Source organism: Mus caroli, unplaced genomic scaffold (assembly GCF_978045245.1).
Source record: "Mus caroli unplaced genomic scaffold, Mus_caroli_1 scaffold_4, whole genome shotgun sequence".
NCBI classification, from domain to species: Eukaryota; Metazoa; Chordata; class Mammalia; order Rodentia; family Muridae; genus Mus; species Mus caroli.
The window spans coordinates 141,296,347-141,320,472 of record NW_028227259.1 but is presented as its reverse complement, the minus strand read 5'-3'; the positions used below and the strand labels follow the sequence as shown (position 1 = coordinate 141,320,472).

The window sequence follows — 24,126 nt, the reverse complement described above, 5'->3', positions numbered from 1 at the left end:
AGTCTTACTGTGTAGCCTCAGCTGCCCTGGAACTCTCTGTAGATCAGGCTGACAACAATGTCTCCCAAACTCTGGGATTAAAGGCATCATCTGCCCCTCCTAGCAAACATATGGGTGGGGCCTTTCCTACTGTGTTGGATGCCAGAACTCTTGGTGGTTCTCTGCTATCAAGCACCGACCACCTCCCTCCCTTTGCTTCTGAGGTCTCCTGGCTGAAGGACTTCATTCACACATCACATCCCCTGTAGTGCGGAAACCAGGCCTCTAGCACCAAGAGTCCCAGGGACGGAACTGGGGAGAGAATTCAGTGGGTAAGGCACCAACTGTGAAAGCATGAAGAGCTGAGCTGGATCCTCGGTGTCCATGTTAGTAAGGTGCAGGCTGTATGGGTAATGGAAAGCAGAGACAGGAGGATCCTCGGGTTGGCTAGACAGGCAGCCTGGCCGAATTGATGGGCTCCAGAGCAAGTGAAAAGACAATCTCAAAAAACAAGACAAAACAAAACAAAAACCAAAAAAGAGGGAGGGCTGGCAAAATGGATCAGCTGGCAAGGGTCTTTGCCACCTAGTCTGACAACCTGAGTTCAATCCCTAGGACCCCCATGGTGGAAGAAGGAAACAGACTCCTCTGACCTCCATACATACTCCATGCTGTGAATGTGCATGGGCATACACACACATCACACACATAACATACACATATAACACATACACACACCACACATATATACACCCATACCACACACATACACACACCACACACACACACACCACACATACCATACACATACATAACACACACACACACATACACACACCACACACATACACATACATAACACACACACACATACACACACCACATACACACACACCACACACATACACATACATAACACACACACACCACACACACACACACACACACAGCCCACACACATACCACACACATAGCCTGATGGAACTCCGAGGATGACCTTGAACTTCTTGATCCTGCATCCATTCCCCAAGGGCTGGGATTACTGGTGTGCACCATCATGCCCAGTTTAGTGATGCTGGGGATGGAACCAGGGCTTCAGATATGGCAGGCAAACACTTGCAACGTAGTCACATCCCCACCTCTTGAATGTCCTTATTCTGGGGGCTGCCTGAGACCGGAAAGCTAACGGGGACACTCAAACAGGCAAGACTCTGATGGGGATGGATATGGAACTGGAAACGGGAGGGACATAAGCTGTAATAGAGACTGCAGGAAGTGTGGCCTATGTCTGGAGGCTCAGAAGACAACTTACAGGAGTTGATTCTCTCCTTCCACCCTGTTGGTTCTGGGGACTGAACTCGGGTTATCAGACTTGGCAGCAAGCTCCTTTACCTACTGAGCCATCTTGTAGACCCCTTTGCTATGATTAGCTGTGTTAGAGGAAGAAGGAAGACACAAATCCAGGGGCTCCCTGTCTGGTCTAGTGTCCCTCATTCTCACCCTCTCACATCAGGTACCTACTCTCCTACTTTCTCACCCTGTGCACAGGACTTTGGGAAGAGCTTGGGGTGCAGGGCAAAGCAAGCAAGGTGGTAGCCTGGCTCCATTATGGTGGGAGAGCAGAGTGAGCCAGAGGTGACTCAGATGAGGACACATTCGAGAGTCTTTTTCTTACATGATGAAGCTAGGGAAAAAGGAATGGTGACTCGGGGCACCCCGGAGTCCCTGTGGTAAATTCCATTACAGCTTCATCACCTCATCTGCTCAGGCTCTGGGACCTCAGCTCCCCCACAAAACCCCTACTGACCCTGGTCACCATGCCTCTGGGTCTCGGCCTGGCTCAGTGGAAACTCAATAGGAAAGGCATGTCCAGGGCCTGGGAATGCAGCTTACCCACTGCTAGGGCTCTTGCCTAGCGTGCTGAGACCCTGGGTCTGTCCCCAGCGCCACATAAACCAGACATGGCGGTACATGCCCGTGATACCAGCCCTTGACAGATGGATGCAGGAGGGCCTTGCTCAGGGTTAGCTTGGGCTATGTAGAACGTTTGAAGCCAGCCTGGGATATAAGAGATACTATCTGAAAAAAACAGAAACAGCAGTGGAGGTGGGAGCTGGAGCGATGTCTCAGTCATTAAGAGAGCCCAAGAGTAATTCCCAGCACGATGGCAGGTGACTCACAATTACCTGGAACCCCAGCTCCAAGGCATCCACCTTCTTCAGGCCTCTGCTAGAACCTTCCATTATATATGCGCACACACAAACACACACACAGAGAGAGAGAGAGAGAGAGAGAGAGAGAGAGAGAGAGAGAAACATAGTCACACATAAGTAAATCATAAAAACAAACCTTTCTTTTTTTTTCTTTGTTTTTCTTTTCTTTCTTTCCTTTTAAGACTAAGTCTTACTATATGGCTCTGGCTACCACTGGAACTCATGATATAGACCAGGCTAGCCTTGAACTTACAGAATTTCATTTGTCTCTGCCTCCAGGGTCCTTGAGTTAAAGGCATGTACCACCATACCCAGACAAAAATAAATCTTTTTTTTTTTAAAGAGGTATGTCCGTGCCAGCCAGAATAGACCAAGAATATCTATTTCAATGAAATGGGTAGAATGTTCCAGAAAAAGCAGAGACCTTCAACATGAAAGCTCCTAAAGAGAATAGGACAGGGACCAAGATGTTACTCAATAGCAGAACACTTGTCTAACTATCTAGCAAATCTGTACCCTGTGTTCCATTCCCAGAGAAAGAGAGGATGGTTGTTCTCTCAAAATGAAAACATGCTGTTCTATTGCTGTGAAGAAACACCATGGCCAAGGCAACTCTCATTAAATAATAATAGTAATAATAATAATAATAATAATAATAATAATGTAATTGGACCTTGTTTACAGTTCCAGAGGCTTAGTCTATTATCATCATGGCAGGGAGCATGGCCCTGGAGCAATGGCTGACAGCTACACCCTGATCCATGGGCAGAGGAGAGAGACTGGGCTTGCAATGCACTTTTGAAACCTCAAAGCCCACCTGCAGTGGACACCTCCTCCAACAAGGCCACACCCCCTAGTCCTTCTAATCCTTTCAAACAGCTCCACTCCCTGGTGACTAAGCATTCAAGTATATGAGCCTATGGGGACCATTCTTTTTTTTTTTTTTTTGGTTTTTTCGAGACAGGGTTTCTCTGTATAGCCCTGGCTGTCCTGGAACTCACTTTGTAGACCAGGCTGGCCTCGAACTCAGAAATCCGCCTGCCTCTGCCTCCCAAGTGCTGGGATTAAAGGCGTGCGCCACCACGCCCGGCTATGGGGACCATTCTTATTCAAACCAAGTCACACAGCACACACACACACACACACACACACACACCCCACAGGACTTCTCTTGGAGCGTTTAGTGTCTCCCTGACCTACCCCATCCACAATTCTCCTCCCTGTCTTTCTCCCAAGGGCAGAGAGCCTCCCTCACAACCAGGTACCAGCTTCACCTCCTCCATGAAATCTTCCCTCCTCACACACCTTCAGCATATTTTTTAATCCTATACCCCAACCGTTACAGTATAGCTTGCATGGGCCTAGGGAGACAGCTCAGTCAGTAGCATGCGGTCAAACAAATGTGAGGACCTGAGTTTGGCTCCCTGTCACCCATGGCTGGGTTCCAGTACTGAGTGGTACCTCACTGCTCAGACAACTTAGCTGAATCGGTGAGTTCCAGGTTGTGAGACACCCTCTCCTCCTAAATAAGGAGGAAAATACAGCCTTGCATTGTTTGTTTGTTTTCTTTTTCTTGGAGAGATGGCAGGGAGAGTCCTGGGGGGAGGAGGGTGTTGTTTGTTAAGACAAGCCCCCCCCTTCTCAATCTCTCTCTTTCTCTCTTCCTCTCCTCTCCTCTCCTCTCCTCTCCTCTCCTCTCCTCTCCTCTCCTCTCCTCTCCTCGCCTGTCCCCTCCTCCCCCCATAGCCCTGGCTGTCCTGTAACCGACTGTATAGACCAGGCTGACGGAATGTACAGTTGATACCGTCTAGGGGGCTTGACTAGGCTTGTTTTCTCTACCACTTAAAGAATTAACAGGCAGGAAAAACTGAAGCATAACAGGTAGCAGCTGAGAATTCTCAAGCTCCGCAGACAGAATCAACAGTTAAAGGGGGGAGAAAAAGCATACGTGGCAGACACACAGAGAGGAAGACCCTCTGCCCACAGCGTCGGCCTCGGGAGTGGAAAGTCCAGCCGCTTCTTGAGGCCCAGCGGTTTGCAGCTTCTGAAGAGCCCTTGCCGACTTTAGGGCTGGCCAGTTTGAAGGCTGGTATGGTGATGGATCCGTGTGCAACTGTGGTGTGACGTGCCCTGGCCAAGGCCTGGAACTTGCTGAGCCAGGCCATCAGCAGGAAGCCTGCTGCTGGAAGACAAAAGCTGTCAGGCTTTTGTGTCAAGTCAGGAGGTCGAGGAAGAAGACGGCCATCTTGGAAATGTGCCACCTTTGTGACTATCCACCACCCCTCTCCCTGTCGGCTGCTATCTAACTCTGGTCTCTTAAGACTGCCCTTGAACTCACAGATACTCACCTGCCTCTGCCTCCCTAGTGTTGGGAGTAAAGGTGTGTGCCATTATGCTGGGCTGTACTTGATTCCTCTCTTCCTCTTCTTCTCTTCTCTTCTCTTCTCTTCTCTTCTCTTCTCTTCTCTTCTCTTCTCTTCTCTTCTCTTCTCTTCTCTTCTCTTCTTTCTCCCCTCCCTCCCTCCCTCCCTCCCTCCCTCCCTCCCTCCCTCCTTATTTTAGTAGCATCTCACACCCAGCTCAGGTTGGCCTTGAACTCACTACATAGCCAAGAATGGCCCTGAACTCATCCTCCTGCTTCTACCTCCTGAGAGCTAGGATTCCAGACATGTATGGATGTACTACCATTTGTGGTTTGTGTGCAGTGCTGGGAAGTGAACCGAGAGCTTGGTGCATGAGGAAAGCATGCTGCCCACCTAGCCACACACACACACACACACACACACACACACCAGCCTCTTTATGCTCTTTTCTAGTCACCTGTGCCAGTCACTCTCTGGTCCCCAGCATGTGTGTGACATTTCTGTGAGAGGGAGCTGTTTCTCTTTTCTTGGTGTTATGCCACTGAGCGTGAGTGGCACTGATGTTTGGTCATGCCTGGGGAAGCCAAGACTCCTCCTTCTGCCAGGCAGAATGCAAGCAGCCTGTGTCCAGAGAAGGACCCAAGGGGAAACTTGGGAATGCAGAGAATGCAGAATAGGGGCCAGCCAGGAGGAAGGAGTGTGAGTCAGAGACAGGCCATCCAGACTCTTGGGAAAGCAGAACTAGATGAAGGGACAGGATGCCGTCAGAGCCCTTCAGGTCCTACGTCTCCTTATTGGCTGACAGAGTCAGCCTCTCTGATCACATCTCCATACACTGTGAGCACCACTCTTGCCTGCTGCAGCCAGACTTCCTCCAGGCGGTTCATTCTTGCCTCAGATGCTAGAGGGTCATTCATGCTTGTTGTACACAGCTCATAAGAGACCCTCCAAAAACAGTAGAAACCAGACAGGGCAATTTATATCTGGGATTCCAGTATTCCAGGAGTGGAAGCAGGAAGATTATAAAATCAATGCCTTCTTGGGATACACAGCAAGGCCATATTGAAAGAAAGAAAGAAAGAAAGAAAGAAAGAAAGAAAGAAAGAAAGAAAGAAAGAAAGAAAGAAAGAAAGAGAGAGAGAGAGAGAGAGAGAGAGAGAGAGAGAGAGAGGGAGAGAGGGAGGGAGGGAGGGAGGGAGGGAGGGAGGGAGGGAGGGGGAGGGAGGGAGGATGGAAGAAAGGGAGAGGAAGAGGAGGAGGGGATGGGGATGAGAGGGAGAGGAGGAAGAGGAGAAACATGAAGAAGAGAAAGGAATCTAGCTCTGTTGGTAGACCGCTTGCCTGTACAAAGGTCCTGAGCTTGATTCCCAGCACCTCATAAAGCAGGGAGCACTTCTGTAATTGCAGAACACGAGAGGTAGAGACAGGAGGATCCGAAGAGTGCCAAGGTCAACCTGAGAGAGGGAGAGAGAGGGAGGGAGAGAGAGAGACAGAGAGACAAAGAGAGACCTTTAATCTAGGACCTAGGAGACAGAGGCTGGCAGTCCTTGTGAGTTTGAGACCAGCCTGTGGGACCATGAGGGCAGGAGTTATGGATAGTAGAAATAATGTCCTGCAGGGCCTCTCTGGAAAGGTAGCTCAGCACCCTCTTCCTTGCATGCTTAAAGGAGGGAGATGCATCTGGACTCCACTGATTCTGGCACTAAGGAGCCTGAGATTGGAGACTTTTGAGTTCAATGCCAGCCTGGACTCCAGTGAGATCAAAGTGACTTTAACAGGGACCTGTAACAAAACACAAGAGTCACGCGGACTGTCAGAAGGGCCCATATAGGATCCCGGACTCCCAAGCAGCAACATCAACCAGTGGGGAACCGTCAGGATGGGCATGAAGACAGGAAGATCTGGCCTGGGACAAACTAATGAGTGGCTGGTAGCTGTGCCCTCGGGAAGTATCCAGTCCACCGTCCCGATATCTGAAGCAAATTCCACTGAACACAGGAAGTCCAAAAGACGGCCTCCAGCATTCCTCCTAAGGGAGCTTGCATTCTTTGAGAATTAACATGTCGGCTGTCTGCCACTCAAAAATAGCTACTACTCACTGAATGTCCAGAAGGCGCCCCAACACTGGCTAAACGCTAGCTCAAATGTTTGCAACACCCCCAGACATGGAATCTCTAACTGTCTCAGATAAGAAGCTGGGTCAGTGAGGTGGCTCTGTTTGGGGGTAGGGGGTGGGTAAAGGCTCTCAAAGCCAAGCCTGATGACCTGAGTTTGGTCCCCAGAATTCCCATGGTCAGAGGGAGAACCGGCTGTAACAGCCACGCTCATACAACGCCCATACCCATACGCACTGACACCCACACACTTAGTAAATAAATGTGATTTTTAACTTTATAAGAGAGAAGAAGAAGGCTGGAGAGATAGCTCAACAGGTAATGAACGTGTTTGGCACGTAAGCATGAGGTCCTGAGCCTGAACACATATTTTGAAACACTTGGCCATAGTACTGCAAGACGGAGACAGCTGATCCTTGAGGGTTGCCGGCCAACTAGTCTTGCAGAATTGGCGAGGGCCAGGCTCATCGAGAAACTCTGACTCTAAAATAAATAAAAGAATGAATGGATAAATAAATACTGTGAAGAGCAGTGCATGGGTGCACACATGTAAGTACAAGCAGCCGCTCGAATGCACGCACGCATGGTTAATAATTAGCAGGCAAGAGAGATGAGATCTGGCAGAGGGCGTGACTTTGCCAGGTAGAGCCCTCGGTTCAATTCCCAAAACAACAAGCAACAATTAAAATGAATAAACAAACAAACCAAGCTCTAGCCCCACAAACCTCAGAGTTGAAAAGAAAACTAACTCCCACTGGTATCCTCTGACCTCCCCTCCCCAACACTATGGTGTGCACAAACCCCATCCCCTTCAGCAATCAGTCAGTCAGTCAGTCAGTCACCAACCAATTTTTATTTATTTATTTTGGTGTTTCAAGACAGGATTTCTCTGTGTAGCCCTGGCCGTCCCGGAACTTGCTCTATAGACCAACTGACTTCCAACTGACTTCCAACTCAGAGATCTGCCTGCCTTCATTAAAAATAATTTAAACCAAGGCTCAAAAGGATTAAGTTATGCTGGATGGGGGACCACACAGCTGCAATCCCAACATCTGGAAGGCTGAGGCAGATAGATGGAGAGTTCTAGACCAGCCTGAGCTACCTAGTAAGGTCCAGGTCAGCCTAAAGTACATAGAAAAACCTGTCCTTAGAACAAACAGACAAGTCCCCACACAAAAAGGTTAACTTTTGCTGTCATACATATCGTCACCAAGCCCAGGTCCCTGCCCGGAGGCCAGCTGATCTCATTGCTAATACCCCCCATTTATGGAACAGTTGCTGTGTGACCATAGCTCATCTCTCAGCCTCTCTGAATTACGCAATCCTTACAGTCCTTAGTCAAGCAACATCAGGTCCCTGGAGAGAGGCTCTATTTGATCATGACTACCATCCTTCCATTTATAGAACAGTTGCTGTGTGGCCATAATTCATACCTTGCCCTCTCTGAATCAAATAACTTTTACAGCCCTCAATTTTGAAACACTGTGGTGCGCACATGTGCATGCGTGCGTGCATGCGTGCGTGCGTGGGTGCGTGCGTGCGTGCGTGGGTGCGTGCGTGGGTGCGTGCGTGCGTGGGTGCGTGCGTGGGTGCGTGGGTGCGTGCGTGCGTGCGTGGGTGCGTGCGTGCATGGGTGTGTGGGTGTTGATTCCCAAGCTGAATGAGAGAATCAACTCTGGATTGTTCTCTGATCTCCACACATGTGCCATGACACACATGCCCACGCATACATATCACACACACGCACACGCACACGCACACACACACACACATACACACACACACACAATTTTTTTAAGTCAGTCCCAACAGCCACAGGCTGCATTATAGGGACCAGGGGCAAGTTTGAATTCAACCTGAAAGTTTAGGGACGGGCAGGAGGGACTCGGGGGCTGGGTCAACAAAGGTAGAAGAAGAGAAAATCAAGTATGGAAGCCCTAAACAGGCTGAGACCAGACTGGCTGAAGCGGGCTGTCCCAGAGCCATGATTTCAAATGAACAAAAGCCAAGGCCCTGACCACTCCACCCAGCTCACTCCTAGAAAGGGCAGAGACAGCCTGGCCCAAACACGAGCTATTTTCAGATCTGTGTTGTTTGGAGAGCCACCAGGCCAGAAATAGTGCTGTGCGTTAGAGTTAGCGGGGGATCTTGTCTTCTCCCACCCCCAGCTCTCCCAGTGAAATCACCAGGCAGGGTGGGGGGGGGGGGTGGTAGTGGGGCAGACCCAGCATTCCAAGGAGCCTGTGTAACTGGAAGGAGGCTGACCGTCCTTCCCAGAGGAAGAGCCTGGGAGCCCGAGATTGACTGTAAAAGGGATTCTAGGATGCAAACAAGAAGGAAAGAGGGATTGAGTCAGAACAGATGAGAGGGAGTGGGCGCACAACCTCCTTTGAGGGAGACAGGACCAAAAAAACTCAAGAGAGCAACTAGAAGAGGAAGTGAGAGACGGCATTATCTTGAGTGACAGGGGCAGTGAGCAAGACGTCTCAGGGGGAGAACCAGAGACACACAAAGAGGAAGGGCAAGATGAGAGAACACGCGGGCAAGAGGTCAAGTGGGCAAGAGGTCAAGCGGGAGGGGCAGGGGGCGAGAGACAGCTCAGCGGGTAAAAGCGCTTGCCACCAAGGCTGATACTATGGGTTCAGTTCCTGGACCCACACTGTGGAAGACGAGAGCTGACTACTAAACATTGTCGTCTGACACGCACACGCACACACGCACTCACGCACACACGCACACATGCACACGCACTAAAGGGAGTGTTGGGGCCTAGGTAGGCCCCAGTGGAGCCAGTGCTCTATGGAAGAGGGCAAGGGTGGGAGTTGGGGGCAGGGGACAGTCATGGAAAATATGAGCTTGCTCCAATTACAAACCACCTGCAGAGGGACCAGATGGAGCCATCTTCCTGGGCAGCCAATCCTGGAACTTTCCCAGAAATTCCCGGCCCCACGTACCTCACGCTCTTATCTCTGATCCTGGGGAAATCAAGGGTTATTTCAACAGCAAGGACTTTTCTCATTCTGGCCATTTGATCCCTGCCCCTCCCCCCACCTACCAAAGGGTCAGAAGTTAACGAAGAGGATGAGGTCAAAGTGGTTTTGGGGTTCTACAGGGGAAGAAAAAGAGAAAGTGACACAAGCCTGTGACTCAGGTTAGATTCTGAGAAGGGTGTCCCGAAGAAGACTTGGGGAGTAAGACACTCTCCATCTCCTCCAGGAAGCCTCCGGAAGCTGCATCCTGTGTATGCAAGGCTAGCTGTCCCCCATGTCCAACAAAAAACAAGGTCATGGGGGCTGGGAGGAGATGCAGGGGCCAAGTTAAGTCTGGATTTCAGATCATCTAGGCAGCCCTGATTCATAAAGAAACAGAGGCCTTGTTCGGCTAGGCTGTGCCCAGTTTATATATATTTTATTTATTTGTTTGTATATATGTGTGTTCGGGTATACACGTGTGATATAGAGTATGTATGGAAGCTGGAAGACAACTTGTGGGAGTCAGCTTGGCCTGTCCATCATGTGAGTCCCAAGGATTGAAGTCATGTCGTCAGATGTGGCCACAAACACTTTCACCTCTTGAGCCATAACATAGGCCCATTGCCTGGTTTCAAAAACCCACTCGCCAGATGCCTATATGTCCCTCCAGTTTGGAGGCTCTTTTAGGACTCTGGCCATGGTGGCACACCTGCCGTCCCAGCACTTGGGACACTAAGGCAGGGGGATAGCGATTTCCCTGGGCTACATAGTAAGAACTGTCTCAAAACCAAACCAAACCAAACCAAACTGGATATGCCTATTATTTCAGCGCTAGGGAGGCAGAGGCAGGAGGACTGCTATGAGTTTGAGGCCAGCCTGGGACATATAACAAGTTCCACAGTAGTTAGACTTATGTAGTGTGACTTTATTTGTAGTGTCTTCCCCATCAAAGAAAGAGGGGAAGAAAAATGAGGGAGACACAAAGTTTTCCATTTTGAAAGAAAAACATGTCCCCCACCCCCACAGAGCCACTAGCCAGCTCTCCTGAGGCCCAGAACAGAATATCAGACCCAGGTCAGGATGAGGCTGCTGGCACCCTGGCGAAGCCCCGCCCCGCCCCAAAAAACCATGGTCTTGGTGGAGATCTAGAAACTGTGGGAATGGCAGTCAGAGAAAAAGAAGGGAACTTAGCTTCCATGCTGGAACACCCAAGAGCCCCCACCTCCAGCTAATCTCCAGCCACCTCTCTTCTGAATGCTTGGGACACTGAGGTCCTAAGTCCCTCTGGCTGCTAGCATAGAGGGCAAGCCATGTGGAGACATGCCTAGCAGGGTAAGAGCTGAGCTGTGTCTTCTTCCTCAGTGACAGCCAAGAAAGCCAAAAACATCTGCCTCTCCCTCCTGGCTCCACAGCCTCCTTCTGGGCTTCCAAGCCACAGATGAGAACAGAGGGAAACACAAACAAACGGCGGCTGGGCCTGTGGGGGCTGGAGGGGGGGGGGCTGTGAACCTAAGTTTCCAACTGAGGTTTCCCTCTTTCCTCAACCTCCCCACCCCCACCTGACTCGGGAGGCAGGGTCGCTGATAGAAAACTCTGCAGGGCTGGTTGCCTTGGTATCTGTTTACTGGAAATGGAAAACAAACAGGGCTGCTGTACCGCCCACCTAAACTTCCCATGACTCGCCTGGCAGCTGTCTCCATGGATACCGCCAAGCGAACCCACATCACCTATACAAAAAAAGATGACAATATGTGAACCCCAAGATCAAGAGTACCCTCTCCTCAGCCCCCACCACTGGACCACCTTGGCCTTTTCCAGTCGTCCCTCTCTCTAGTCACAAAGCCTAGGGTTACAAAAGGGCTTTTGAGTCTGTCCAACCTTCAAAGGCACCAGCCTGGCCCTCATAAGCGCTGTGCAAATGTTTATGCTCTAAAGAAACCATGGAGACGCGGATGCAGTTCGGTGGGTCGTTTGCCTAGCATGTTGGAAGGCCTGGGTTCGAGCACCTGTGCTTGCATAAACCGGGTGTGGTGCTGCGTACCTAAAATCTCAATAACTGGGAGGCGGAGGGAGGTGGGTCAGAATCCCCAGGCTATCCTCAGCTATATAATGAGTTTGAGGCTAGCCTGGGCTGCCTACCCATGAGATTGTCCAAAAACCACAAAAGACACTTCCGTCACTCTTCCTTCACAGGTCTAAGGACAGAATCCCATCATAACACACACATACATGCATACATACATACACGCATACATGCATACATACATGCATACATATATATTCACTACCATTCTATCCCTGGCCCTGTGGCTCCAGCCCACCAGTGTCGATATCCAGAGAGAAAGAAAGCCTCAAAAACCCGCTCTGGGGCCTAGAGAGACGTCTCAGCCCTTAAAAGCACACACTGTCCTAGTAGAGGACCTGACTTCCATTCCCAGCACCCACGACGAATGACATACAAGTCCCTGTCACTCCAACTCCAGGGAATCTGACACTTCCCAGCTTTCACATGCGCACACCCACAAACGGACACACACACACCGCACGCACATAATTTAAACAGAAGAGGAAAGCTGGGCATGGCGGCACACACCTCTAATCCCAGCACTCGGGAGGCAGAAGCAAGCAGAGCTCTGTGAGGTGGAAGTCAGGCCAAAGCTGCAGATTGAGTTCCAGGCTAGCCAGGACTACATAAAATGATACTCTGCCTAAACAAACAAGCAAACAAACAACCAAGAATGAATGATAAAAACAAAATCTTAAGAAAACACCTCTTTCTCTCTCTCAGTCATCTCAGGCTGCTGTATACTGGTTCTTGCTCCTTGACAGAGCTTTCTGTGGTAACCTCTGTTCTCATTAGTGGAAAAGGCTGGTCCAATCCAGCCATCAGCACCCCACCCAGTACACCTCAAAACCCAGCCGCACAAGGCTATTGACACAAAGAGCAAGCCCTCAGGGCACCAGGAGAGTCTGGCCCCGTGTGGGGAGTCAGAGATGCTTCACGGCAGGCCTGGCGGGCACATGGAGGGTGGAGGAAAGGACTTGAAGTTCTCTATTGGGCTTAAGTCCAAGAGGAACAAGAACCCAGACAATCTCAGGGCACATTTCATGCCCTCTGGTCACTGGGCAGTAACCCAAGAGAAAGTCAGGCCAACTCTTCCTGGATGTAGGCCCAGGGTGCACAAGGGGCAGACAGCACTGTCAGGGTCCATAGCTTCTCTGTGATGGCCGTCTCCAAAGAAAAGGGGGTCATGTTGCAGCAGGCCAAGGCTCGAGGAAGGGAGTCCCAAACACCAGGCTTTGTAGGCTCTGTGGTACTTCCAAGAGTCTAGACGACCGACCAGCCAAAGTCACAGGGATGTTCCAGTCAAGGGAACCAGGGTTTGCTCAATTATCCCCCATGCCCTTTCACACACGTACACACACGTGTCCCAGCAAGTCACTGGGAGGGGGAGGGGGCAGGGCCGGCGGGCAGCCCAGACATTTCCAGAGTTAGAAAGTGGGTGGGGCTGGAACATGAGTTCATCTATTTCCGGCCCACATCTGGTATAAAGGGAGGCAGCCGCCAGGGAACAGAGCACAGCTGGATCAGGCTGCAGCAGAGCCCCGAGAGCTTTGTGAAGGAGGACCGCCGCACACCCGCCTCCCGCAGCACACAGCCAACCACAGCTGAGCGACAGCCAACAAGAGCCAATCACAAGGCACCTTTGAATATTCAGGTAGGAGAAAGGCAAGCTTACTCTCTCACCTTAGGCTTTAAATGAAGAAGAACATCCCGTCTCCGTCTGTCACCCTCGTTTTCCCTCCGTTCCCTTCCACTCTTTTCTGGAACTCTGCAGCCTTTAGTCCACCCTAGCCCAGCCAGGACCACAGGTGGTCAGGAAAGATGGTCAAACCGCACTTCCAACCCTGTATCCCAGAGGCCAGCACATAGTCTTCGGGTCCTTCCCCAGCAAACCTCCCCTTTCTCAGTTTAGCAAAGGGACTTTACGTTTAAAAGGAAAGATGCATGTATATGTGTATGTGTGTGTGTGTGCTCATGTGTTCAAGTGTGGAAATCAGGGAACAACTTTCAGGAATCAGCTCTTACTTTAAGCTAAAAGCTATCTTTGTCTAAAGGTCTCTCAGCCCCACAGAAAGGATCAGAGATGCACAGGGGCTGTTTTTCTAAGATTCACCCAGGTTTTAAAAAAAAAAGTGAGGACAGCCTATGTTAAAAATCAAGTAGCATCTATTGATGCCTGTAATCCCAGCACTTGGGAGAAGTGAAGCAGGAGTGTCCTGAGTTCAAGTCCAGCCTGGGTTACATAGCAAGCAAGATTGGGGGGGGAGGATGAAAAGAATTGATTGGAGGCAGCAGGGGATGAGCTCATCATCCAATTGCATTGTGGGGTCTTAATGAATGTGAACTTGCCGGGCGTGGTGGCGCACGCCTTTAATCCCAGCACTCGGGAGGCAGAGGCAGGCGGATTTCTGAGTTCGAGGCCAGCCTGGTCTACAAAGTGAGTTCCAGGACAGCCAGGGCTATACAGAAAAACCCTGTCTCGAAAAACCAAAAAAAAAAAAAAAAAAGAATGAATGAATGTGAACTTACCGCACTGATGGCTTACAGGCTAGAGGCGAGCACTCTGAGGAGGCAACATGCATGCCCCCTCTGGGCAGTCTTCCCGGCACATCTCCTTATCAGATTCCCTTCTATTCTTCCTAGGATGCAGATGTCTTCAGCCCTTGCTTGCCTCATCCTGGGCCTGGTTCTGGTCTCTGGGAAAGGGTTCACTTTACCCCTCCGAGAATCCCACACAGCCCATCAGGCCACCGACTTCGGAGTAAAAGTGTTTCAGCAGGTGGTCCAGGCCTCCAAAGACCATAATGTGGTCTTCTCTCCCTATGGCGTGTCCTCGGTGCTGGCTATGCTGCAGATGACCACAGCGGGGAAAACCCAGCAGCAGATCCAAGATGCTATGGGATTCAAAATCGATGGTGAGAGTCAGGGCGGAGTGAGAGCTGGAGGAAAAGGTAGGGAGGAGCTCACAGACCAGGGTCCAGAGCAAACAGAGAAGGCAGGGAAGGCTGACTGCAGCATCACTGAGTCTAGTCATGTCCAGCCGCAGCCCAGAGACCACCCGTTTTCTCTCCCACTGTTGGGTCAGTTGACCTTGTCTTGTACCAGCCAGTGGAATCAGCACACAGGAACTGTGTGGCACTGGTGCTGTGATATAGCTTGCCTAGCATACACAAAGCCCTGGGCTCCATCCCCAAATCAAAGGGAACTGAAGGTGGTGGTGTAGAACTGTGGCCATGTTACTCGGGAAGTGGAGACAGAAGGATCAGGAGTTCAAACTCAAGCTGGCTAAGTATAGAGTTCAGTGACAGCCTGGATTACGTGAGACCTTTAAACACAAGAGCAAAACAGAACATGGGACCTTAACTCTTGTAAACCTTGGTTTTATGATCTATGAAATAGGGAACAACTAAAGAATGTCTCCCACACAGAGTTGAGTAAATATGTAATAGGATTACGAACATGAATTCCTCAATAATGCCATTTAATATAAGAACAACCTAGCTAGGCATGGTGCCTGTAATTGCAGCACTTGGGAGGCTGAGGGAGGAGGACGATTGTGAATTTGAGGCCAACCTATGCTACACAGTAAACCCCATTCCAGGCTGGGATATAGAGCAAGATCCTGTCACAAAACCGAACAGAAGAGGAAGCCAGGCAGGGTGACTTGTGCCGGGATTCCCAGCATTTGCAAGGCTGTTAGAGGAGTTGTTGCAAGGGTAAAAGGGTGGGGGGGTGCAGGGAGATTTAAGAACAGAATATTCTTACACAAAGAAAAGAAAAGATTGGGAACTGAGATTTTGGGAAAGCAAGCACAAAAATGTTATGATTTGAGGGCTGACTGTAGTAGTCCGTGCCCCTAATCCCAGCACTGGAGGTGCTACAGGCAGGAGAATGTCTGTTAGCTTCCAAGTCATGTGAGACCCTCCTCAGGGAGGGGTGAGGAGAGGAAAGAATGGGAGAGGGAGACAGTTGGGCACGGTAGTGCACACCTTTAGTCCCAGCACCCAGGAGGCAGACGCAGGCAGATCTCTGTGAGTTCAAGGCCAGCCTGGGCTACCTAGTGTCAGGCCACCCAGAGGTGCATGGTGAGACCCAGTCTCAAAAAATGGGGATGGGAGGGAAGCAGGGAGGTAAGGGAAGAGAAAGAGATGGAGAGAGGGGGAGGGAAGAGGGAGAGGGAGAAAGAAAGGGAGAAGGGGAGGGAGAGAGAAAGGTTAGTTTGGAAAAAGACCTCCCTCCACTGACTCCTGAAGGATTGGAAGAGCCTCATCTGCCTGGACAGGGATAGGGCCATCCTTGGGAAACCTGGCCCAGCTGAAAGCCCTTGGCTCAACATGAGCCTAATGGATCCTGTCCTGGTACCTCTGCAGAGAAGGGCACAGCTCATGCCCTCCGCCAGCTCTCCAAGGAGCTCATGGGGCCGTGGAACAAGAATGAGATCAGTACTGCGGACGCCATCTTTGTCCAGCGGGACCTAGAGCTGGTCCAGGGCTTCATGCCCCACTTCTTCAAGCTTTTCCGGACTACGGTGAAACAGGTGGACTTCTCAGAGGTGGAAAGAGCCAGATTCATCATCAATGACTGGGTGGAAAGGCATACCAAAGGTAAGCCCCTGGGAAAGCAGGTCAGGCCCAAGGGAAAGGAGCAGAGAAAGGGAATTCGGTGTCAAATTCACACATCCCCAGCTCTCCCTTTCAGCTTTTGTCTTTGGGGATAAAAGGCAAATGCTTCAAGAAGCAAAGCAAAATTGCTGATGTTTGTGCTTTTCCTTCCTGCTGTGGTGCTGAGGACTGGAGCCAGGAACTCATGCAAGGGAGACACCTAAGATGCTTACGGTCCATTTCACTCCTTGGTCTCCTTGCCCCCCCTTAGGTATGATCAGTGACTTACTGGCCAAGGGGGCTGTAGACGAGCTGACTCGCCTGGTGCTGGTGAATGCCCTCTACTTCAGTGGCCAATGGAAGACCCCTTTCTTAGAGGCCAGCACCCATCAGCGCCTCTTCCACAAGTCTGATGGCAGCACCGTCTCTGTGCCCATGATGGCTCAGAACAACAAGTTCAACTACAGTGAGTCCAAATATCCCCGGGTACCATGTCTCATAACTACAGACCCTGGGCAATATTCACAGTGTCCCCCTCAGAGGGAGGATGGTGGCAGTGGAGGTGGACACACCCAAGTTATTACAAAGACTTACCAAGTAGTATCGGGAGATACTGAGATCGTTCAAGTCAGGGGTCAGAGAGGAATCAGTTTCTCTCGTGCTACATGAAGCTGAAATTTAGATAATCTCCCAGACCCACATCTGCCTGATGGACCCTTGAGCCCATCTCTTCTCTGAAGATCTTCTATAGTGTGGTTACCTGGGGCCAAGGAGCCCAGCTAGGGGGAAGGCTGCGTGGGAGTTGGGTGAGCATGGGAATAAGATAGTGGCTGGAGTCAGAAAATAACAAAGATGGAGAGGGAGAAAATAGGCAGGAAGGGTGGGGGTGTGGCTTAGGGACAATACTCACCCAGCATTAATAAAGCCTTGGGGTCCATGCTCAGCTCGTAAACCAGGTATGGTGGAGGATGAGTTCAAGGTCACCCTCAGTGACATAGCTAGCTTAAAAAAGAGGAGAGGAAAACGTTGGAATGGGAAGTGGAATGGGTGAAGGACCTCCAAAACTCCAATGGAGAGCATGGCCTTCCGGAAGGAGAAAAGGGGAGAGAAGCAGGGAAGGAACCTGTGGGCGTTGGAGCCTTTTCCAAGTCTCCATCTTGGTCTTCCCAGCTGAGTTCACCACCCCAGATGGGATTGAGTATGACGTCGTGGAACTGCCCTACCAGGGTGAAACTCTCAGCATGTTCATCGCTGCACCCTTTGAGAAAGATGTGCACCTCTCCGCCCTCACCAACATCTTGGATGCTGAACTCATCAGACAATGGAAGGGCAACATGACCAGGCTGCCCCGCCTCCTCATCCTGCCTAAGTAAGCCATCCCATTCGCCAACGCCCCAATCCCGATATCCACCACCCCTCCTCCTAAAGCCACTGTTCCCTTGCGGAGTTTCCCAGATGGGTAATGCCCACAGGGAAGGGACATGTGTGGGTGGCTGATGGGAATCCTCCTAGTCTGGATTTGATTATGGTTTCTGATTCCATCATCTTTCTGCCTGTTTATACTGCTGGAGAGGAGAGAGGTTTTTTAAATAAAATATGTCCCCATATAGACCATGCACAGAATGCTCAGTAAGAGTCAACCAAAGTGAATCATAGTGGCACAAGCCTGTCACCCCAGTGTTAGACAGGCTGAGACAGAATAGTGAGTTCAAGACCAGCTTTGGCTATGGGGGCAAAATTGCTGGCTTAGTTTGTAGAGTGCTCGGCTAGCATGCATGAAGCCCCAGGTTCAAACCCAATGCTACATAGACCAATCGTGGTGGTTACAAACTTGTAATCCTAACACTTGAAAGGCTAGCACAAAGGATAATGAGTTCAAGGCCAACCTGGGCTATATACAGCAAGACCCTATCTCATAAGGGGAGGGGGCTGTCAGGGAAAGCGGTGGAGATATAGTCCAGTTGGCAGGGTTATTACTTCACGTGCACAAAGAGCTAAACTGAATCCCCAGCACCTCAGAAATGGTGGTGCACAGCTACAGTCCCTGATCCCATCCCTAGGGGGCGGATCGGGAGTTCAAGGTCATCCTTGTTCTCCTGGATCGCACAAGACCCCATCTTTAAATAAACAAAAGAGATAAGACCAAAGAAGAGCTAGAGAAAGAAGTGGCTGTCAGGCCCGAATCGTTCCACACCCATTTGTAAAAGCCTCCCATGTCACCCCCCCCATCTCCCCTCACCCACAAACAATGAAAGGCATCGATTCCCAGAGGCAGAGGAGACTTCCAAACACAGATTTCATTTTCTTTTTTTTTTTTTTCTTTTGCCCTAATCCTTCTGCAGAATCAAAAGGGATGGAGAGGGCTGTGGTTGGGTAATTCCAGAATTACAGGGAAGCTTCCAGCCCAGGTTTCCCCCTAAACTCCCAGATGCTAAGATGCCAGGCTTGGAGACAGAGGGGGATTGGGTTGCTTTAGATGCTGGCCTTCTGCTGCTGTCTTTCTCCCTCATCAAGATGGAGATAATGAGTCATGCCCTGGTGGGAAGCAGAGGGGGAGCCCAAAGTCTCATTCTATGTGCGCTCAAAAACAGCCTGCAGACCACAGTTAGCTCCAACACCCTCGAGAGGGAGAATGTGAACCTGTCCCCCTCCTGCCGTCAAACCGAATACAATTATGTTAAAACTACTGTCTTATTTGAGGAAAGCCATTAGTCACGGATTTGAGGGGGTGGAAAGATTGAACAATGTTCATTAATATTAGAAGTTTCTGGCAAGGAGGAAAAATAGGCCAGACCTTCTAGCCAAATGAGGTTTCAAAGACTTCTACTGCCGTACTAGATGATGGAGGCAGGAGGATCAGAGGCTCAAGGTCAGGGCTGGGGATATAGTTGCGCTGGTGGAATGCTTGCCCAACTTGTTCAAAGCTCTGGGTTTTAACCCCAGCGCTACATAAACCACACGTGGTGGCGCACACCTCTAAATTCTAGCACTCAGGAGGTAGAGGCAGGAGGATCAGGCGTTCAGGATCAGCTTTGGATACATAATGAGTTTGGGGCCAGCCTAGACTACCTGAGATCCAATGTCAAGACAAAACAAAAAGCCAGACTCTTTCCTCCATGCTCGTGTCAGTGTCTACCCTGTCCCACTGTCCTAGAAGATGTCCTAAAGGTCCTGGAAGAGCAGCATACGGGGACCAGACTAACCCTGTGCCTGTTCCTGCCCACAGGTTCTCTCTGGAGACTGAAGTGGACCTCAGAGGGCCCCTGGAGAAGTTGGGCATGCCTGACATGTTTAGTGCAACCCAGGCCGACTTCACAAGTCTTTCCGGTGAGAAACGATCACCCTCATTTTCTTGCTTCCGTGGGTCGGAGTTTCCGCACGGAGGATAGAGTGGAGGCTAATCTGTCTTTTGGGTCCTGCTCTGTTGCAGACCAAGAGCAGCTCTCTGTAGCACAGGCGCTGCAAAAGGTCAGGATCGAGGTGAACGAGAGCGGCACAGTGGCGTCTTCCTCCACAGGTGAGTGTGGCTCTCTGCCTGTGTTCGCCCACCTCCTGGGATGGCAATCACCCCCACAGGAAAGCTAGTGTGAGCCCAGTAGTCACCCATTCCCAAACCCGTTCCTCAGTGTGAAAAACGGATTCACTTCCCCTGGGGACCCTGCTGCCTCATCTATGGCTCCTGAAGTGCCAGTGCATGACAAGGACCCCCCCCCCAGACAAGCCTGAGGTGTAATCACAGTGGGAGTGAACTTAAAGGATGTGCCATGAGCCCTGAATGTTTGTGACTGATAGGATACTGGGGCTCAGAGGAAGTCTGGAAACTTTAGGGCCAATATTCAGAGAACAAAGAAAGGAAGCCAAACATAGTGGCACATGCCTCAGGAGGCTGAGGCAGAAGGATGCAGGTTCAAAAAAGCAAGGCCCTGTCCTGAAAAACCAAGGACTGGGAAATATAGCTTGATGGTAGAACCTTTATCTAAAATACCCCAGAGAGGGGCTGTGGGTGTGGCTCAGTGGTAGAGCCCCTGCCTAGACTCCCCCAGTGAGGGGCTGGGGGCGTGGCTCAGTGGTAGAGCCCCTGCCTAGAATCCCCCAGGGAGGGGCTGGGGGCGTGGCTCAGTGGTAGAGCCCCTGCCTAGAATCCCCCAGAGAGGGGCTGGGGGCGTGGCTCAGTGGTAGAGCCCCTGCCTAGAATCCCCCAGTGAGGGGCTGGGGGCTCAGCCATAGCACTCTTGCTCTGGCATACAGGAGGTTCTGGGTTCCATACCCCACTACTAGTTTCTTTTAAGCCACCTAAAAAATCATTCCCCAGTGCTGATATCAGATAGACTGGTGTCACTAGATCTCTTGGGAATCACTCCAATGATAACATCCCCCAAACCTAACATATTGTCCCTTTTCTTTCAGCCTTTGTCATCTCAGCCCGCATGGCCCCCACGGAGATGGTTATAGACCGATCTTTTCTCTTTGTGGTTCGGCACAATCCGACAGGTGAGCGGACCCCTATAACATTCTCCTGTTCTCAAACTGTTTTTCAAAAATCATTATGTACCTGCCCACCACGTAGACGTTTCCTTGAGCCCCTAGGGTCTCTGCAAAAATTCTGGGACTCAGTTCCATTCCTTCCCTAGCACTCTGTCACAGCCCACGCAGTGCCAGGACCCCAGTCCTAACTTAGTCCCTGGGCAGCTGTGACTCCTGGTAGCTCACTCCCTTCCTTAGATCTCCATTCTCAACTGGCACAATCCTTCTGTCCGCAGAGACAATCCTCTTCATGGGCCAGGTGATGGAGCCTTGAGAGTGGGAAGAGAAGCCTTCATTTGGGACGAAACTGGAGATGTTATGAAGCAGAAACTCTGAAGAAAAGGATTATTTAAAGGACTCTATGGGGAGAGAGAGAAGGCATCTTCTCCTTAACTCCCACACTGGTAATCTTTCCAACCTCGGACTCTCGAAGGGAAAAGAGTCTAACTCCCTCCAACCTAGGGATTCCTACCCCACAGAGGTCTCATAGACCATAGATCTCACAATACCTGGATCTGCCCAGCATGCCCTCTGGACCCAGTTCCCACCGAGGCCCCAGCAGAGTATGGAGGGCACAACACTTTCATTCCGCAAAATCGTTTGTGTTCCAGTCACACTGTGGGCACCTCTTGCATCTCCTGCCATTGCTGTGGAGGGTGGCCATGGGCCAAAGGAAAAAGCACTGTCCTATCTCAAGGTCCACTGTGGAAATGTCCACCTTGCCCACCTCCAAGGGGCAACAGATAGACAGATCAAATGGTCGCCCAATAGCGAGCCTTCTCCCTGCTCCCTCCCTTGACACAGCTTGCTTATGTTATTTCAGAGTGTAGGTGACTTGTTTACACAGCTTTTTTCGACTCACAAACTTTTTTCATTTGGGAAGAGTGAAAGAAAAGTCAGACTGTGTGTGCCTGGCTCTTCATCCCCAGTCTCCCAGTGGGGGGCCCTGGGGAGATTCCAGGGGTGTGATTGAATATTTATCTCTTGCTCTTGTATGTTTGTTGGGGAGAAGAAGCACTCTTAAGGAAAATGCTTCTTATTTAAACCGTGGCATACGGCATCCCATTTGGGGTCTGTATCCCTGTATGTCAGGGGTGCATCACTCCACAAACCTGCCCCTCTGGGTAGCCTCGTGATGGGGCTCACACTGCCGCCTAGTGGCAGCCAAACACACCCTTACCCCGTCCCTCCCTCCCCCCACCACCACCCCCGTGGCTCTTTTCCTTAGGGACCTTGCCAAGGTGATGCTTGGCAACCCACGTTAAAGGAAGGGGGGAAAAAGATTAGATGGAAGAGAGAGAGATTTGAGAGAGGGCAAAGTGGTTTCAAATTTTTCCAAGGCATTCAGAAGCAGAGAGGGAAAAGGGGCTGTGTGACCTAACAGGACAGAACCTTCTCCAATTACTGGGTGAGTCAGAGCTGCACTGGTGACTCACGTCAATGTGTCATTTCCGGCTGCTGTATGTGAGCAGTGGACACGTGGGGGGGCGGGGGGGGGGCGATGAAAGAGACAGCAGCTCCTGGTCAACCACCTTAGTTAGATAATCTTTTTTGAAAGCTTCCTAGCTGGGGGTATGATCAGAAAACCAATTTACTGAAAAACTGCACAAGAAGGTACCGTGAATGTAATTTCCTAGCAGGCCACTCTGCATCCGTTATGTCTCCACCGGAAAAAAAAAATAACAATCATGTTGGTGTTTTTGCTTTTCTCTCTCTCTCCCTCTTTCTCTCTCTGTTTTTTTTTCTCTCTCTCTCTTTTCATTATGCACTGGACAGCCACACACCCTGTACCCATAGGGCCCCAAACGTGGGGTCACATGGTCTTGAATTTTGTTGGTTACATATACCTTTTTGTTGTTGTTTGTTTTCACTTTTGATATATAAACAGGTAAATATGTTTTTTAAAAAATACTAAATATAGAGAATATGCAAACAAAGTTGCTTGCTTGTTGCCTTCTGTGTCTTCTTACCCAGTGCAAGGAACTAAGACAGGAGTGTGGGCTGGTAAAGTGGCTCAGTGGGTAGAACAGGTGCCACCAGAAACCAATGACCTGAGCTCAAACACTCTGAATCCCACATGATGGGAGGAGAGGACCGGTCCCTGAAAGCTGTCCTCTGACCTCCACACACAAAACATGGCACATGCTCCCACACTCCCACACACAGATAATAATGATGAAATCAAGGTGAGGGGCAGGCAAGATGGCTCAGATGGAAAAAAGCACTTACCGAGAAAGTCTAGCGACGACCTTAGTTTGGTTCCCAGGAACCACACAATGGAAGGGAAGAACCAATGGGGTGGTCCTCTGACTTGCACACATACATGATGGGCACACACACACAATGTAAGTAAGCTGGAGGTGGTAGCCTTGCCTTTAATCCCAGCACTTGGGAGGCAGAGGCAGGCAGGTCTCTGAGTTTGAGGCCAGCCTCGCCTACAAACTGTATTCCAAGATAGCCAGGGCTACACAGAGAAACCCTGTCTCAGAAAAACAGGCAAACCAAAATAAATGTAAATTTAAAAACATTACTGAACAACGGGTGTGGTGGGGACACACCTGTATGCTAGCTAGCACTTGGGAGGCAGAGGCAGGAGGGTCACCAGTTCTAGGTCAGTTTGGCCTCAGGTATAAACTGGTCTCCAGAACAAACAAAAGCAAGAACAACAGATTTCTGGAGGTGGTGGGGATTCTGGCGAGCCACACCCACAGGTCCAAGCCTGTGGGAAAATCCATAAGACAGTCACCACGGCACTGTAATCTGTCTCCAGGACAAGTTGTACAGGGCTTGATTCTCTCCCAGAAGCCATTCTATAAAGGGAAAAGGATGGGATGCGGACATGGCTTGGCTGGAGGGAGGTGCCCAGCAGTCAGGAAGCTCTATAAGTAATCCTTGACACTTCGTCAAACCGGGCATGGTGACACATGCCTGTCATTCCAGCTCTTGGGAGATAGAGGCAAAGAGTAGGAAATGCAAGACCATCTTGGGCCAACCTGGGCTACACATGACCTTGTCTCCAGGAAGACAGAAGGAGAAAAAGGAAAAAAGAGAGATTGGGGTGGGAGGTAGGTTTGGGGGTACTCAACCGTAATCCCAGCACTTGAGAAACAGAGGCAGATGGATATCTATCTGTGAGTTCAAAGCTAGCCGGGTTTATACAGCGTGCTTCAGGCCAGCTAGAGAGACAGACCCTGGCAAGAAAAAAGGAGACAGTGGGTGGTTGACAGGGAGAAGGGGAAGGAAGAAAGTGTGGAATGTGCCTGTACCCAGAATGCGTTGAAGGTTGGGAGTTGGA

At 50.5% G+C, this 24,126-nt stretch overlaps 1 protein-coding gene across 1 annotated transcript; it reads left to right on the top strand.

Moving 5' to 3' along the window:
• The first annotated feature begins 13,229 nt into the window (after window positions 1-13,229).
• On the top strand, window positions 13,230-22,748 carry Serpine1 (serpin family E member 1). Its single transcript, XM_085837337.1, has 9 exons — window positions 13,230-13,360; window positions 14,350-14,621; window positions 16,077-16,310; window positions 16,579-16,773; window positions 17,478-17,676; window positions 19,534-19,634; window positions 19,738-19,824; window positions 20,715-20,798; window positions 21,068-22,748. The coding sequence occupies exons 2-9, from the start codon at window positions 14,351-14,353 to the stop codon at window positions 21,103-21,105; spliced, it is 1,209 nt and encodes a 402-aa protein (XP_085693463.1). The 5' UTR covers window positions 13,230-13,360; window position 14,350; the 3' UTR covers window positions 21,106-22,748.
• The last annotated feature ends 1,378 nt before the right edge of the window (window positions 22,749-24,126 follow it).